Raw genomic sequence first — 16877 nt, 5'->3', positions numbered from 1 at the left:
GTCATTTTCATTCTTACTATTTTGATGTATTACACACCTGCTCCTCCACACTCGAGATGCCTTTTTTAATCATAGCCGCTTATAAATTTTTAATTACGTGCCTAGACGCAATTTACAAGTTTTTAGTTTATTTTTGATATCTTTATTTACAAATATACCTTTGCTATACGCAAGGGTTAAAAAACCTTTCTCGCGTGCATAAGCACTTGCAGAGAAACTAATATGTTATAATACGTGTGAATAATAAGGCCTCTTTGGTAAAGCTCAGTACAGGTTCCCCCGAAGAGTAACGACAACGTCTCAATGGTCGTAAAAAAGAAAAACCCGGTAAAATCTGTTACATTTGCCGCATTTTCGACTGTCAGATAAAATTCACATCACCCGCTTTGATCTTCAACCACTACAGTAACAGGGGCAATCTTGAAATTTAACGAGTGTTTGGGGGTTCGTATTTTCCTTCTTCTTTCTTTCCGCATTCCGCTAACGCATTTTCTGGCGTGGATTCTACACTGACGCCATTGAAGAAGAGATAGAGCTCCCAAGAATTTCAGGCTCAGATCTCCAATCGCAAACCTTATCCACACCGTGCTTTTGGGCCCCACGATCCGATCAGGTTCTCATCGTTTATTGTCTGAAATTCATGAAATTGATCAAAGAATTCAACCATTGAGTTCGAGTGTACGTCGGTGATCAATTAATTATTTCTCTATTTTTCGTTGATTTTTTCCTCAGAGTTATCAACCTTCATCCGCATTTAGTTTTATCAGACATTTCAATGTTTTGCTAAATAATGTGGTTTTTTTATTTTTATTTTTTGTTTATTAGCAGCTTATTTGATGTAAATTTATGCTTTTTGTGCATGGGAGTGTTAGTTTATTGATGTGATAGCTTGTCGGAAACTCGGATAGCGTTTCGGTTTGTTTGCCAAGAAGTTGAGGGAGAGGAATGGAAAATGAGTTGGAGGTTTTAGAAGATTTTTGTTAATATGTACTATAGGAAGTTTAACAGACAAATTCAACTCTAACCAGTGTATTTGTTGTGTAAAAACTAACCGAGATGCTCTTATTGTTAATTTTTCGTGGAACCAAATTTCTAGTCCTTTTTGACTGGTTTCAGAATTTCGTGGATTAGGCAGTAATTTAGTATGATTTTTAGTGTATGGGAATTTTTTTTAACTTAGTGGTGTTTTATGTAACATTTAATAGAAGGCAAGCACATTGAGGGTGATGGGCTGGAGTCACCATTTGCATCCTGACTATTGGATTATGAAGTGTTGACTTATATGAAAAACTTGGCTGTGGGGAAGCATGAATATTGTCAAGGGTGTTGCTGACCTTATTCGAAGGACTTCCGGTGGCCACGATGGAGATTCTTCTTCAGGGACCCAAGCTCAGAAGTTCTCTCCTCCTGGCTTGAAGATCCGCTTTAGGTACTTATGATTCACTGTTACACTACTTTTTGTTTTACTCTGGCATGTTGGTTATTGTAAATTGTGATTTTGTGTTTACTCATATGGGGATGCTATGTTAGATTGAATACAGTCAAGTTAAATTATTGTAATGAAAGGACTGGTATGTTTAATAATCATTGCATATTTTCAGGGATATATGGAACGATCTTAGTTAATTTTAGCTAGTTCAGTGTCTGGGTCTTTGGAAGAAAATGATAAAATGGTTGAAGTATTTTATTCTCCTCCCTCTCCGGAAAAATTGAACCTAAAGCTAGTCTCAAGGCCTTTAGGGATGTTTCATTTTGTATAATTTAATGAGATGGGGGAACTGCTCTAGGGTACCTTTTTAGAGTTTTGTGTTACGATGTCATAGATGAAATTTGGGTATGCTTTTTATGAGAGTTATGTCAAATTGTTGGTGGACCTCTTGTTTCACCGAGTGTGTGCACTGTGTTTAATGATTTTTATTGGCAAAATTTTTTTCCCATAAAAAAGTATCCTCTGGGCCTCCAGTCAATTGGTAAAGGGGGCACAGCTGAGATAGGTATTAGGTATGTGTCACAGTATTGTAAAAAAATATAGTGCCCATGAGAGGGCTAAAGCTGGGAATTGAACATTTGAAGAAATGTGATTATCACACTAGTATATGGAGATTGAATTCTTTAGGGTTTTTGGTGGTGGAAGAGGTGGATAATTTGTCAGAGAGAGTCCAATCTTCGGCTACTCTAAGGGCTCTGATATGTCCAGAATTTAGGGCTGTTTCTTTTTTGTAATACTGTCTGATTGAAGAGCTGTAGTGTTTTAGAGTATTGTTGTAATAATCTGTTGTTTTTGTGTAGTGTTATGGTGGCTTTTTTTATGTTCTTTAGAGAGTGCTTGTCAGGTTTGGGCCATAGAACACCTTGTACTCTTTCCTTTCCTCTATTAAAGGTTTTTACTTATTAAATAAATCTGTTTGGAAGAGGAGATTAATAGTAGAAAGCCTTCAATAGGATTTTACTGCCTTCTGGTCATCCTTGGCACCTCCTCTTTCATGGTAATGCATGACGCAGGGGCTATGTATGGAGACATAGGACAAGTTGTCATCTTGCATATCAGACCCGACTAGCAATATCTACAATCGCTTCTTTATCAAATACACACACACACACACACACACACACACACACACACACACACATATATATATAAAATTTTGGGCAGGGAAACTATGCATGGCAAGATAGGATTTAAACAGTTATCATTACATAAGAAAAGGAACACAAGGCCTTAAAAATTTATTTCCAAAGACTTTGGAACAATATTCTCTTTAGAATACAAGAATCCCAGTTGGACTCTGTAGTCTCTGCACAATCCTGATGGCTAAATTCCACAAGGAAAATGCTCAAGAGGGAATCTCCATACTTAAAAACACACTATTTTCTTTCACCAAATTCTCTAAAGCCAACCCATGACCATCCTTTGGTTTATGCATTGAGCACATCTAACCTAACGGTCAATTTCCCCTCTCCATTCCTCTCCCAAAAGTAATTTGTTGTTGATTCCAAAGTTTTAGCTACTTTATTCCACAATGGACATAAGATAAGTGGGAACGGTATTCAAGATTCAAGAGTCAGTGAGCCAGTCAGGTTAAGTGCAACGTTATCTCCTCACCCCATCTAATTTTATCCTCACCGAGTCAACAATGGGGTCCAGGAAGATAAAGCACACAGACTGCCCCTAAAGAAAGTCCCAAAGAACTCAAAGGCCACGCTCCTGGTCCTGACCAACATCCCAAATACTAGCTATGGACGCTAATATCTCTACATTAGTACCCACCAACACACTCTTAGACATGTTAGTTTCAGCCCCAACTTTAAGGCCAACTATATGAGTAAATTCTTGTAAGTATTTGCAGTTCAACCATAGCGACATTACCGAGTGTGGGCAAGTGTTGTAACTGCAAACAGGGGAATGCAAGACTTGTTAATTTTATGATGCCTAATTTGGTTAGCATTTTGTGGTCCTTTTATTTCATTTTCTTCTGCTGTTAGTAATTTCTTTGTTACACTATCTACGTGGGCATTAATGTGCAGAATTATTAACTATCCTTTTTATAAGAGAATTTATTAACCTTTTAGGATGGGTGGTTTGATGATTTGGCCCTTTATTTTGCAGTGAAGTTGGAGATGAGGCAGTCCTAAACATACTTTGGGATCGATATGAAAAAGCTGTTGATAAGGTATGCTTGGAAGTTTATTAATTTCTCAAATTCTTCTCCAAAGATTCTTCATTGTTCTTCACGGAGGCTACTTGTAAACTTTTTTTCTTTCTGATGTAATAAAATGAACTGTGCCAAAAACAAGGGTTGTGCGTTGACAATTACCTTTTGTCGAGCTATTTATAAACTTTTCCTCATGCACTATGTTCAAGATTGGCTAGGGATTTTCTGTCTTGCCAAAAACAAAAGAGGGACTTACTGGTTCTTATAGGAGCTATCCTCATTTTCTTGTCCAGCTATGTTAGTTTCTCTAACAATGACAATACATATATTATATGCTCAGAAAAAAGACTTATAACCTAACCTTCATGAAATTAGATATCCTTCAAGGAATTTAATTTACAGGATTTGAGAATAGATACTATGGAATTGTTTTCTATCTTTGGACATAACAGGTTAGGAAGAGTACATCATCTTTACAAATGAATTGATAGCAGAGAATGACATAATAGCTTTTCTTGTTCCTTGTGCGCTCTAGTTGATTTATGTTTTAACTTTGTGATATTATGTTCACACAATATACAGGTGGAAAAGAGGAGGCTGTTTCATGTTTTTCTTAAGCAGTTTCTGGTTGTATTCAAGAATTGGGAACCAGTAAATACAGGCCAAATGTCAGAGGCTTCTTCAACTACCATTCAATATACAGAATATTCATCACATTCAGATGATGTAGTTATTGGCTGCTTTGCTGGACATCCTGCAGAAGTCATCTTAGTATTGACTGAAGAGATTACACAATTAACTTCTATGGTTGCTGAGTGTAAGTTGAAATTCATGCTTGCTTTTTAGCAATCGGCAATTTACTTTGGTGTGCTGTATTAAAATTTTTTGCGAAACATATTTTCTTTTATTTTTATGAGATATTTTTGACCATATGCTTGATACCACTATAAGCCAAATGTTAGCAGCCCGATGTTGGAAGTTTTAGTATTTAAATTAATTTATATATTTTACCTTGTATGCGGAGATAAACATTCTCTACTTGAGTTGAGTAAGAATGGGAATTGCCTTTATAGCTTCCAATCTTCTTTCCAGCCAAAATGCAGGCAGTTAGTTATTGTGTTTCTATGTTTTTTTTTATTATTGTTGTTGTGTGAGTTTGTGTTTTGTTAGGATCTTGCAGTTTATCGACTGCCAGGCATACTCATTAACTTACAGAAATTGATCTAAAGGAAGGATCTTGCTTCTTTTCTTTTCTTTTCTTTTCTTTTTTAAATAATAAGATGAAGAAGTAATGCATTCTTTTGTTGTGTGAGTTTGAGTTTAGTTAGGATCTTGCAGTTTATCATCTGCCAGGCATACTCATTAACTTACAGAACATTCTGTTTTCATATATAACAAAGCTGATTATACTTGTGCTAATCAGCATGGTAACTGCACATTATTCATTGGACTTCATCGTTGCCATCTAAATTGTATCTTGTTCCTTCTCTTTTTTCACTTTTGGAAGGCTTTTGGTGAACTCTTTTCAGGATTGTGGTCATGGTACTATACATTGATATTTTAGCGCTTTTTGTTTGGCTAATTAGTTCCTTATGGCCGTTTTGTCCCTCCCATATTATTTAGTTATGATCTTCGTTCCTTCAAATTGGGTTTTCTTGCATGTAATTTATGGTTACTTTGTTTCTTCCATGGTTAATACAGTAAATACCAGTATAGTGCGATTGTTGGCAGACTTCTCTGGCCATTCTGCAACCTTAAATATCATTTCGGAAGGAATGCCACTCCTGGATGCTCTTATGATTGTTACTCGCTCATTACATAATTGCAGAGTTTTTGGATACTACAGTGGGATTCAAAAGCTAACGGCATTAATGAAAGGTATTAGTAGTATTACTCTCCTAGTGTAATTTCTTTTTATGATGAGACATTGTGAACTGGTGTTCAAATAATTTGAATTGTTGCAATTGTTAACTTATTTAAAACCCACACGCCCCCAATTGATTGAAGATTTCTTTTGCTGATAAAACTATAGGTTTTTATAATTGTTATTTAAAACCCCAACCCACCTAAATGATTGAAAATAACTCATTCAAATGACTAAAATTGGATTGGATTTATAATTCGGTTGGTTTTTCATTTGATTGTGCATATATTTTGATTGGTTTAAATGTGTGTGATGCTGTAACATATGTTATTAGGACCCTATCCACCAAATTTGTTGATTTCTTTTTAAGTTTTAATTGATCTTGCAAAACATTGCTAATTTTGCATTGTGTTTTTTGTTATTTTAGGGGCTGTTGTCCAGCTTAAAACAATAAGCGGTGCACTTTCCGCTGATGAAAAGTCATCTAATTCTACTATGGAGAGGACTGGACTCTTGCAACAAATACTTGTATATGTGGTGTCAATAATGTGTAGTTTCATTGATTTAAATTCAAATGTATATGAGAGAGGTCAGTTGTGCAGTAATACTATAGGTTTTGATTCAAGGGGTTGTGCATCACCAGTTGGCTCTTCTGGTAAGGTTCCTTCCAGTGAAATAAGGTTACGATGGCATCAGAGGGCAGTTGTATCGGTGATGGAAGCTGGTGGACTTAATTGGTTAGTAGGTAAGGTAGGCAATTTTGTTTTTACTTGTTCTCTTATCTTTTCTTTTGGATAGGAAATTTTTATTTATAACTTATAGTGCATCATATCTCGACTTGGTAATACACAGTGAAAACTTGAGCCCTACTCTTAGAAACAATATGCTACAGTCTGGAGTCTGGACATCTTCCATATATGATTTGGTTATTTTGTAAAAAAATTTCATTACTCACTCTTCTTTACATCAACTTTTCCTAGAGAGAATTTAATCTTATCTTGATGACCTGTTTTTTTTCTCTTTCTTGTTAGTGTAAATTTTTTTAATGATTAAATACATCAAAAGTGCTGAGTGTGTGCATGTCCTTGCCATTTGTTGTAAAGATTCTATTTTGTGTGCCTTGTTAATTTCCATAATGTGTCTGTCTGTCTGTCTGTATTTACATTTGTAAACTTCTTGGATGACCAATGACTACTGTATTTATAATCCACAGTTAGACTGAAATAACAAAAACTTGTTATTTGTCACAGTTCCATCACTTCCACAAGATTGTTTTCTCGTTTTCATTTGTGTATGGATGTTATACCTTCATTGTGTAGTTGGTCTTAGTTCCATTATTTTTATTTTTGAGAAGAATCTTAGTTCCATTATTTTGGAGAGATTATTTTCATTTGGTGATCTGTACATGACACTTAGTGCTTCACATGCTTGTATCCCAAATGTCTGTCTTTATTTTTTTTTATACTTGAGTATGTCTGTGCCATTTATTTCATTTCTTTTCTGGCAGCCTCTTTTTCCCTTTTTTTGTTAAATTACCTTTCTCTTCTTTCTGTAGCTTGTGATAGAATTAAAAATTGTTCGAGTTAATTCAACATACTTTTGGAAAATCTCATAATGTTGAGAAAAGCCAAAAAAAAAACCGAAAAGAAATAATGTTATTCACAACAATTGGATTTTCGTTGATTTTTTTTTTCTATGGTTGTATGAATTCCTATGTTGTCCTTAGCATGCACTCTTGGTATTGTTCCGTTTTCATAGGGTTCAGTGCACATAATAGATGAGGACATCCTACACTATCCCATGCCAGTCCCTGTTATCTTAAGATCCTGCTATTTTCTTCCCCTACCCTTCATTTTTAACTTTTGGATATATTTGAGTTCTATGAAGACCCCAAATTCTTTTTGGTATCTGTATGATATCCTTAGTGCCTTTTGTAAACCCTGTACTCTCTTGGCACCTACATTTTCATTGATTGAGATTGTTCTTGTCCCAGAGCTGCTGCGTGTAAGCAGAAGGTTGAGCATGAAAGAACAGTGGACGGATACCTCACTTCTGTATTTGTCTTTAAGAATTCTTCATATGACATTAGCACAGAATCCTCGTGGTCAAAATCATTTTAAAAGCATTGGAGGACTTGAAGTTCTGTTGGATGGTCTTGGAATACCGTCAAGTAATGTGCTAATACTGAAAAGTTCTGCTTCTGCCATTGAGAAAAGGTAATACCAACTCCTTGTGTATGACTTGCATCCTGAGGTTCATTTATCTTGTGCATTCATATATGCAAAATTTTCTTAAAATGCTAATGAATGGGTGAGTATCATTTCATTTTATTTACGGCTTTCTTAAGTTTGTGGGGGATGTAGATTAAAATTAAAAATTTCTATGAAATGATTTCTATATCTGTTTGATCTCCTTCAACTTCAAGATAGAGATTATGCAGGTCAAGGTGTGCTTTTGTTTGTTTTTGGGTCATCTTAAAACCTGAGTATCTTTAGTTGGTGTCCGGGTTATGGGAATGTGGCTCTGCCAGATCAAGAGTATGTATTAGTTGACTACTAGAATTTGCTTGAGATTTTATCTCTTAACTTTTTCTGGTTAAGTCTTCTAGCATGTACAATTAGAATATAGTATTTTCTCGCTGAACAGCTTATCGACGTCATAATAAAATCTCCGGTAAAGGGAGGAATCTGTGTAATATATCTGCGAATGTGTTTTCGTTTTGTATTTTTAAGATTTACCTTAATCAATAAAGTAAGATTTTGCTGATTTGAATTGATTTACTATGTGAAGTTGTGAACTTCATAGCAGTTTTTCTGACATGAGTCTTTGTGTTATACACTCCATCATAAGCTCTGATATATGCTCACTATTTTTTGCAGATATGAGAACCCCTTGCTAAAAAATTTCCAGCTCCATGTTCTTTCTCTGGAAGTTCTCAAAGAGGCTGTGTATCCTTTGTTGGTTAACTTGTGAACTTTTGTACTTTTGTTTAACTAGGAATTTGATGTTGAGATTTCTTTTCTCCCTATAAATGAAAGTTGTCTTACTGTGTACCGTATGTGTTTATTGGGAATTTATACTTATACCCATTGAATTTCATGGAGACCTTCAATGCATATTTGTTGCATGTATGCATATATAGTTGAATTGAATGGGTACAAGCATAAATCCAATAAACACATCAGGGAAGTACTGTTCCCATTCCATCATTTCCTGTTTGGTGCAACAAAGATCTGCTGTAGCTTTGCCTTTTCACTATTCCTTCTTCTGTTTATCAAATAGTAGATGCGACCGTATCTGTTGTGCAAATTTGCAATTGTATCCTCAGTTAACTGGAAAGAACACTATTGATTCCCTTGACAAGTGTGCAGCTTTGGGAATATCGGCAACTTGCAATTTCTTTGTGAAAACGGGAGGGTTCAAAAATTCGCAAATAGCTTTTGTTCGCCTGCTTTCTTGTTTCAAGAGTACAAACAGCAGACCAAGAATATTCCTGGTCAGCCTGATTTCCAAACGCCGATGATTGACTTTGGAATTGAGAATACTGTGGAAAACCATATAACAGAGACTTCTGTTGCACTGCCTGCCAATGATTATTTCTCTCAACTTTGGAGTGATTATGCTGTTAAGCTGAGCAGAGTATTTTGTTCTTTTCTTCCTGCTTCAGAAGATATTAAATCTCATGATCTCGAAACATCCACTGGCCGAGCTGCTGTGGCAGTCTCTTCATTGTACGGTGAACTTTCGATCAAATGGATCGTGAGGGTTCTTCTTACAGTGTTCCCCTGCATTAAGGCCTGTTCAAATCAAAACGAACTGCCAAGCCAATTAAGGTGAATTTATTTCGGAAGTATTGCCACTTCCAATTATTTATTAGGTGTTGTTACTTCTGTCTTAATGTACTTTTTCAATTTCTCTCCCTTTCTTATGAATCTTACTCTTTGCCTTTTGCATTATCTGTAGGGTCTTTGTCAATACTCTGCAGCATTGCGTTTTAAATGCATTTAGGAAGGTTCTTGTTTCATCTCCAGTGTCACTCAAAGTATTTCGGGAAGAGGGAATCTGGGAACTCATATTTTCTGAGAATTTTTTCTATTTTGGACCAGCATCTGATGACCTTTCCGGAGAGTGTTGCACTTATTATGAGTCCCCAAGGAACCTTGAACTACTTTCTGCTTCTAGTGGCATCAACAGTCAAGCAAAAGTTTGTGGGATTGAAATTCTCCAAATGGAAGTGATTTCATTTGTGGAGTTTGCTGCAACTTCTAGTGGAAGTGCTCATAACTTGGTTGGTTTTTCTCTGACATTTACTCTTCACCAAACTCACAAACTTTTGTTTTATGTATCTGACTATCTGGTCAGCTTAAACATTAGAACATATAAGTGCTGCTGATTTATTGTGCTTAGGAAAATAACATATTGTTTAAAGTGAGGGTTTGATATGGGTGTGAGGTGTTCTGAGGGCTGACAAAGGTGTTAAGGAATGCCTTCTTGTTTTGGTATTGCTGTTGTTAAGCTGTTAGGTGACAAACATTAGGGACAATAGAGGCCCTGAGAAATACCTTTCCCAGAGTTTCAGCCTATGCATCTCTGCAAACACGAAACATATGTGCAAGGGGAAAACAACTTGTCAATGTCCTCGGAGTAGTTGTAGTACTGGGCAGCGCTGTGGGCTTCTGTATCTCCTATTTTAAGAATATACATCTGTCGACCATTTAACTAGATTGGAAGGCTGCAGTATCTTGATCAATCTTAATTCTTTTATAAATGCAGCCTTATGTAGTTTTTGTTTTGTTTTGTTTCTGTTCATGGTGGATTACTTGTCCCCTTAGATGTACAGCTGTGCTAATTGACTTTTTATTTGTAATGTTTAATAGGGCAAATGGCAAGTCATCCAATGTAGTTACTGTTACATAGTATGATAAAGCTAAATGTAATTAGTTCTGTTAGTTACTGTAATTAGTTAAGCTAGTTGAGGGTATTCTTGTAACTAGCCTAAGGCAGCTAAGGCTATATATATTCACATCTGTGTAACTGATTTATTAATTCAATACAATCAGAAAACTTACAGAGAGAGTTTTCTGTTTCTATATGGTATCACGCCATTCTGCTTCCCAGCACCGACCTTCTCTTCCGCTCGACAACTCGATCATTTCTTGATCGCTTCTCTCTGATTCTTTGCCTTTTTGTCTTTGATCTCTCTTGAATCTTGATCTCATCAAGATATGGCTGCTCAATTTGACTCGCCACCAACTGGATCGTCTTCTCCGATCATCTCTCCTTCGGTCCAAAACCCTAATTCTTCCTCTAATCCCAGTCCTTTGAACTCGTATACCTCTCTTACGATTCACAACATTGGCAGTATGGTGCCGATCAAGCTGAAACGATCCAACTATTTGCCATGGCGAGCACTGTTTGCTCCCATTTTCCGCCGCTACAAACTTCTTGGTATCATTGATGGCACTGAGATCTGTCCTTCGCCCTTCTTGTCCCCTTAGATGTACAGCTGTGCTAATTGACTTTTTATTTGTAATGTTTATGTATTAGTATTTTTTTTTTGTGAAATATATTAGTACTAATTTTATCAAGTAACTACCCACGAAGTGGGTGCTTTGTTTGTAATCTTCAAAATGATGTAGTTTACCATTTTACCCTTATTAATTAAATTGTTTTGTTTTGAAATTCTTAATTAGGGAGGGGCATTTCTTGCCATTTTGAATGCCACACCTTTTTTGCCTTCTCACTTTATTTATATAGATATAGATAAAGTCTTGTATTTTGATAACAAAAAAAATTGTAGCTTCGAATCAACACCTGCTTCATAATTTCTGCATCTTTCCTGACTTCTTGCCTCTTTTTTGTATGGCAGCCTGAATTATCTGCTTTATTAGATGCCCTTGAACACTCTGCTTGCAGTCCTGAAGTTGCTAGTGTTCTTGCCAAGAGTCTGCGTCGCGTGTTACAGCTTTCATCTGAGAAAACTGTTGCTTCTTTTAAGGCAGTTAATGCATTTCCTCGTGTGCTTAAAGTTGCTTGCATTCAAGCCCAAGAATCAAGAAGGGTTGGAAATACAAGCCCTAATGTTGATGAAGCGGTGCCTAGTCATCAGGGATCCAAATCACATCAGACAACGCAAAGATGGCTTAAATGCATGGAGACATCCATGGAGCTCTATATGGAATTTTTCTCAACAGCAGAAGATGCTAGAAGTTTGGTTCTGCATAGCATCGAATGTATTGGTTATTTATTTGATTTATTCTGGGAAGAAGGTTTGAGGGATAAGGTGCTTAGGCATATATTTGAGCTGATGAAGGTATTACTTAAGATCTTGTTTTCATTTGATATATATGTCTTGGCTGTTAGTGCTTATAAGCTGATTAACTTTTAATTCTGTTTTGAATTTTATATATTACTTTTAGACTGTACCATCATCTGAAGAGGATCAAAGAGCAAAGTTACAGTTATTTTCTAAATACTTGGAAACATTCACTCAAATAAAGGAACGAGAGAAAAGCTTTGCTGAACTGTCTATCAATTTACTGGTCGGAATGAGAGATATGCTCAAGATTGATCCTGTGGTATAATCCAATGCCTTGATTTTATTTTCATCTTCAGTCTTTTTGTTTGAAGTTCTTATATCTCATCAATATTTGTTCTACACAGTACTATCAGACTTTATTTCGTGATGGAGAGTGCTTTTTGCATGTTGTCTCTTTACTAAATGGCAACCTTGAGGAGGCTAGTGGAGAAAACTTGGTTCTGAATGTTCTTCAAACTCTTACCTGTCTGCTTGCAGGCAATGATGCTTCGAAGGTATTCCTATTTTCGATCTAGATGGACATCTTTTCCATCTTTTTCTTGTATTTAGTGTTCCTTTTTTTTTCCTTACAAAAAGTTTGTTTCCACAAAAGAATGTAATCCTCTTTTTCTCATGGTTACTGCCTCTCTTTGTTTGTCGTTGTAGAAGCTTGCGTGCTTGATTTTTGTCTTGTTTGTTCAAAGAAGATGTTAAATTCAGTTTCATGATTTCATCCAGATGAATTCACTGTACATTTGTGTTTTTTATTTACTTTATGGATGTGGCAATACCATGGAGAATAGAGCATCCGTTTAATATGCATTATGATCACATAAACTTGTTTAAGTTTCCTGCTGATCACAAAGAGAGCAGAAGCCATTTCTTCTTGCACTCTATTTTGATTGAAAAGAGAGAACCCGAGTTACTGATCTAAGTTCCAAAAGAATCAAGGGGACAGCCTTGGTTTATCTCATGCTCCTCTCTCTAACTCTTTCTTTTTTTTTTCCCTTACTTTTTTTCTATTAAGAAAAACATATTTATTAATAAAAGGAATTTACAACTTAGGGGCATCGAATACATGTGTAATAATAATAAAGGAAGCAACACTAAAAACAGAATTACAAAACTAAAGCATTCCAGTCCAAATAAATAGTTTGAAAAGGCCAATCTGCCTTGGAGCGTACAAGGATGACCAAGAACCCTGTCCCACAACCCCAACATCTTCAATAAGGAACCCTTTCTCTAACAGTTTCACACACACACACACACACACAAGTGTGGGCTGTAAAATGGTGAGTGGCCTTTGAATTTTTGGGGTTCCTTTATTGGAACATCATTTTTTTTTGAGAAGAAACTATAACAGTTTATTATAAAAGAAAAGTGTAATACACAGAAGTGGATAAGAAATCCACCAAGAACAGAACAAGAAAATCTGTCCAGAGGATCAGATTACAAGTAGGACAACCTCAACCAAAATCATTTTATGACTGCTAACATATCCCACAGTATGTGAGAAAGAGAGTAATTCTTAAATTCATTTGAAACTGAAGCCCAGAAGGCTGCCCAATATCTTACTCTTCCCCACAGATCTGCTACCCCCACGCCAGTATAATCGTCAAAAATTCTTTTGTTACGCTCCAACCAAATGTTCCAAAAAACTGCCGACACCAGACAACCCCACAAAGCTTTAGCTTTCCTCCCAATTCCTAGGGCCTCAAAATTAGTGCTTAGAAGCTCGAAACAACCCTTTGGGATGACCCAACTTACTCTAACCTCCTGAAACAATTTCCACCATAGTTGAATCGTGTAAGAACAATGAAGAAAAATGTGGTTAACACTTTCCTCCTTTGCTTTACACAAACTGCACCAATGGGGAGAGATGCAAATAAAAGGACTTCTCCTTTGAATTTGATCACAAGTGTTGAGCCTCCCAATAGCCACTAGCCACACAAGAACTTTGACCTTCGGAGGAACTTTTGATTTCCAAATCTGTGAAGAGGGTGGAAAATGTTGCACAATCCCATTGTTGCTCAAGAAAGAGCGATAGGATTTGCAGGTGAACAATCCTGATAAATCCAGTTTCCACCTTCTATCATCCGCTCTTGATTGAGACAAGCGAACATTGATCGGAACATCATGATCCTTGAATATGTGAAAGAGAATTGTCTTGAATCTCAATTTTTGGCTAATTTATACGTTGTACATGTTGATTTTTGTAAATTTGTCTTTCCGAGGTTGCTTGACTCTCAAATATGCCAGCATTATTATGTAAGCATATGTATTTGATGGGTACTACAATTTCCTTTTCTTGTTCATATTTCTAAGTTTCTAGTTGCTATGTTGACTGGCAGATATATTTTTGCAGGCTACATTTAGAGTTCTTGCAGGCAAGGGATACCAGACATTGCAAAGCTTACTGTTGGAGTCTTGTCAGTCACACTCAAGTGAAGGACTTTTGAATGCTTTGCTTGATATGCTTGTTGATGGAAAGTTTGATATGAAATCAGGCCCTAAAATAAAGGTGTCTCCCTGATGCAAACCTTATTCAGAAACTTTGAAATGCCCCCTTTTAGGAATTTACTTTTCCATAATGTCCACAGATTTATTTGTTTATGAGTTTTATACTTATGCCAAGTTTGGCTTTGGAATTGAATTCCTGAGTTCCTGCTTCTTGTAATTATATTTTCTTTCACTTCTCTCCATGCAGAATGAAGATGTGATCATACTTTATCTGCGTGTTTTGCGGGAGGTTGGTGATCATTTCTATATTTGTTCTCTATTATGTTTCAAATTTCCTGAAATTTGGATTTCTTATTTTCTTCGGAATCATTATAGATTATTTTGGAATTATGGGTCTGAAAATCTATATCATTCTATATCATTACTTTCTATTTTATGATTGGGCAGAGCAGTGACTCATTGCAGCATAACGGGCTGGATGTGTTTCAACAACTACTGAGGGATTCCATATCCAATCGGGCTTCCTGCGTCAGAGCAGGAATGCTTAATTTTCTTCTTGATTGGTTTTCACAAGAAGACAATGACAGTGTCATCTTGAAAATTGCCCAACTAATTCAGGTCGTTGGTGGACATAGCACATCTGGAAAGGACATTCGCAAAATCTTTGCCCTTCTCCGAAGTGAGAAAATTGGGAATCAGCAGAAGTATTGCTCACTATTGTTGTCCAGTGTTTTGTCAATGCTAAATGTAAAGGGTCCTACTGCCTTCTTTGACTTCACTGGGAATGATTCTGTAAGTTCAACTCTGTTTTCTGAAGCTCCTTTATTTTTCTTTCTTTTTTTAAATGTTGTTACAAGAAACAAGAAGTTTATTGAATAAAGTGTTGGGATTTATGGCTCAAAATTAGGATGATGCAGAAATTGAATAAAATGTTTAAAGATACTCCCTCTCAATTGTAGCCTCCCCCACTCTCTATAAACTCTAAACTCTAAACCTTTTATATGTACAACCTTCCTGTTCTGTTTTATATTGTTTTATACTATTTGAAATGCCTGAAATTATTTTATCTGTTGTATCTTGTATCTCATCCTTTTCCTCTCTCTTTCTCTCGCTCTCTCTCTTGTTTGCTTGTAGGGGATCATAATAAAAACGCCTGTGCAGTGGCCTCTGAATAAGGGATTTTCTTTTTCATGTTGGCTTCGCGTAGAGAATTTCCCCAGAAGTGGAAAAATGGGTCTTTTCAATTTTCTTGCAGAAAATGGAAGAGGTTGTATGGCTGCACTTGCAAAGGAAAAGTTTCTATATGAGGTAAATATATTTATTGGGGACTATGTTTTCGTGCTTGATTCATATTCTAAATGTGGATGTGTTCAATCTTGTTGCTATTTTAGTCATTTTCATTTGCCATATTGTAAAGCTTACCACTAGTGTCATGCCACTAATGATGTCTTTCATGAATTCCAGTCAATGAATCTGAAGCGACAATCAGTCCAGTTACAGGTTAATATTGTTAGAAAGAAATGGCATTTTCTATGTATAACTCATAGCATTGGAAGAGCATTTTCTGGGGGTAGCTTATTGAGGTGCTATGTGGATGGTGATCTCGTTTCTTCTGAAAGATGCAGGTTGGAGACTGCCTCCGTTCTTCCTTCACATGTATATTTGTTTTATCTTTTGTCTAGTAACAGAGATTATCCCTTACTTTCGTACTTGTATGTTTCAGATATGCCAAAGTTAATGAATTATTAACAAGTTGTAGAATTGGCGCAAAATTTGATATTCCTCTGTATGAAGATGGTTTGGCTTTGGAATCTGTAAAAGATTCGCATCCTTTCCTCGGTCAGATTGGTCCTGTTTATTTATTTAATGATGCCATTTCGTCTGAGCAAGTTCAGGGCATCTATTCTCTTGGGCCGAGCTACATGTATTCGTTCCTTGACAATGAAGCTGCCTCATCTAAGGATAACCTGGTGCTTAGTGGGATCCTTGATGCGAAAGATGGTCTTTCATCAAAAATTATTTTTGGACTTAATGCACAGGTTCTCTGTTCTTCTTAGAAGACTACTTCTCTATAATCTTTGGTTTCTGTTTATGAAGTAACTCTAATCCATTAGTTATCCATATCCTATAAGAAAATGGCGTATTCTGAGCAGTTGGTCTCTTTTTTCAGGCATGTGATGGCAGGAAACTCTTTAATGTTTCACCAATGCTGGACCATGTATCAGATAAGAACTCATTTGAAGCAACTGTAATGGTTGGCACGCAGCAATGCTCCAGACGTTTATTGCAACAGATAATTTACTGTGTTGGAGGTGTATCAGTGTTTTTTCCTCTTATCGCGCAGTCTGAAAAATATGAAAGTGAAGAAAGTGGGCAATTTGAGCATACATTGCCTGTTATCACGAGAGAGCGAGTGACTGCTGAAGTTATTGAGCTCATAGCTTCTGTTCTAGATGAGAACTTAGCTAATCAACAACAGATGCATCTTCTGTCTGGATTCTCAATACTAGGGTTCTTGTTGCAATCAGTTCCTCCTCAGCAGCTTAATTTGGAAACACTTTCAGCTTTAAAACATCTATTTAATGTCGTCGCAAACTGCGGT

The 16877-nt window shown here is 36.3% G+C and overlaps 1 protein-coding gene across 4 annotated transcripts in view; it reads left to right on the top strand.

Annotated features, from left to right (window-relative positions):
• The first annotated feature begins 472 nt into the window (after positions 1–472).
• LOC137718363 (BEACH domain-containing protein B) overlaps positions 473–16877 on the top strand; it is a 32053-nt gene continuing 15648 nt past the window's right edge. For 2 of the 4 annotated variants that reach the window (XM_068457898.2, XM_088698159.1), the window contains exons 1-20: positions 473–613; positions 1206–1429; positions 3608–3671; positions 4236–4470; positions 5355–5531; positions 5945–6262; positions 7511–7733; positions 8397–8465; positions 8889–9350; positions 9481–9805; positions 11387–11830; positions 11937–12095; positions 12181–12330; positions 14181–14336; positions 14523–14564; positions 14723–15067; positions 15410–15583; positions 15740–15900; positions 15999–16314; positions 16446–16875. In XM_068457898.2, the coding sequence (XP_068313999.2) occupies positions 1308–1429; positions 3608–3671; positions 4236–4470; positions 5355–5531; positions 5945–6262; positions 7511–7733; positions 8397–8465; positions 8889–9350; positions 9481–9805; positions 11387–11830; positions 11937–12095; positions 12181–12330; positions 14181–14336; positions 14523–14564; positions 14723–15067; positions 15410–15583; positions 15740–15900; positions 15999–16314; positions 16446–16875 (4372 nt within the window). In that variant the 5' untranslated portion in view covers positions 473–613; positions 1206–1307. Of the gene's footprint in view, positions 679–1205; positions 1430–3607; positions 3672–4235; positions 4471–5354; positions 5532–5944; positions 6268–7510; positions 7734–8396; positions 8466–8888; positions 9351–9480; positions 9806–11386; positions 11831–11936; positions 12096–12180; positions 12331–14180; positions 14337–14522; positions 14565–14722; positions 15068–15409; positions 15584–15739; positions 15901–15998; positions 16315–16445; positions 16876–16877 lie in introns of those variants that run through there. The other 2 variants (XM_068457899.2, XM_068457900.2) reach the window with 2 other exon arrangements.

Source organism: Pyrus communis, chromosome 8 (genome assembly GCF_041283825.1).
Source record: "Pyrus communis isolate YQ-2024b chromosome 8, ASM4128382v1, whole genome shotgun sequence".
Taxonomy (NCBI): domain Eukaryota; kingdom Viridiplantae; phylum Streptophyta; class Magnoliopsida; order Rosales; family Rosaceae; genus Pyrus; species Pyrus communis.
The sequence above is the reverse complement of the archived record's forward strand: the minus strand, read 5'-3'. Positions and strand labels throughout refer to the sequence as shown.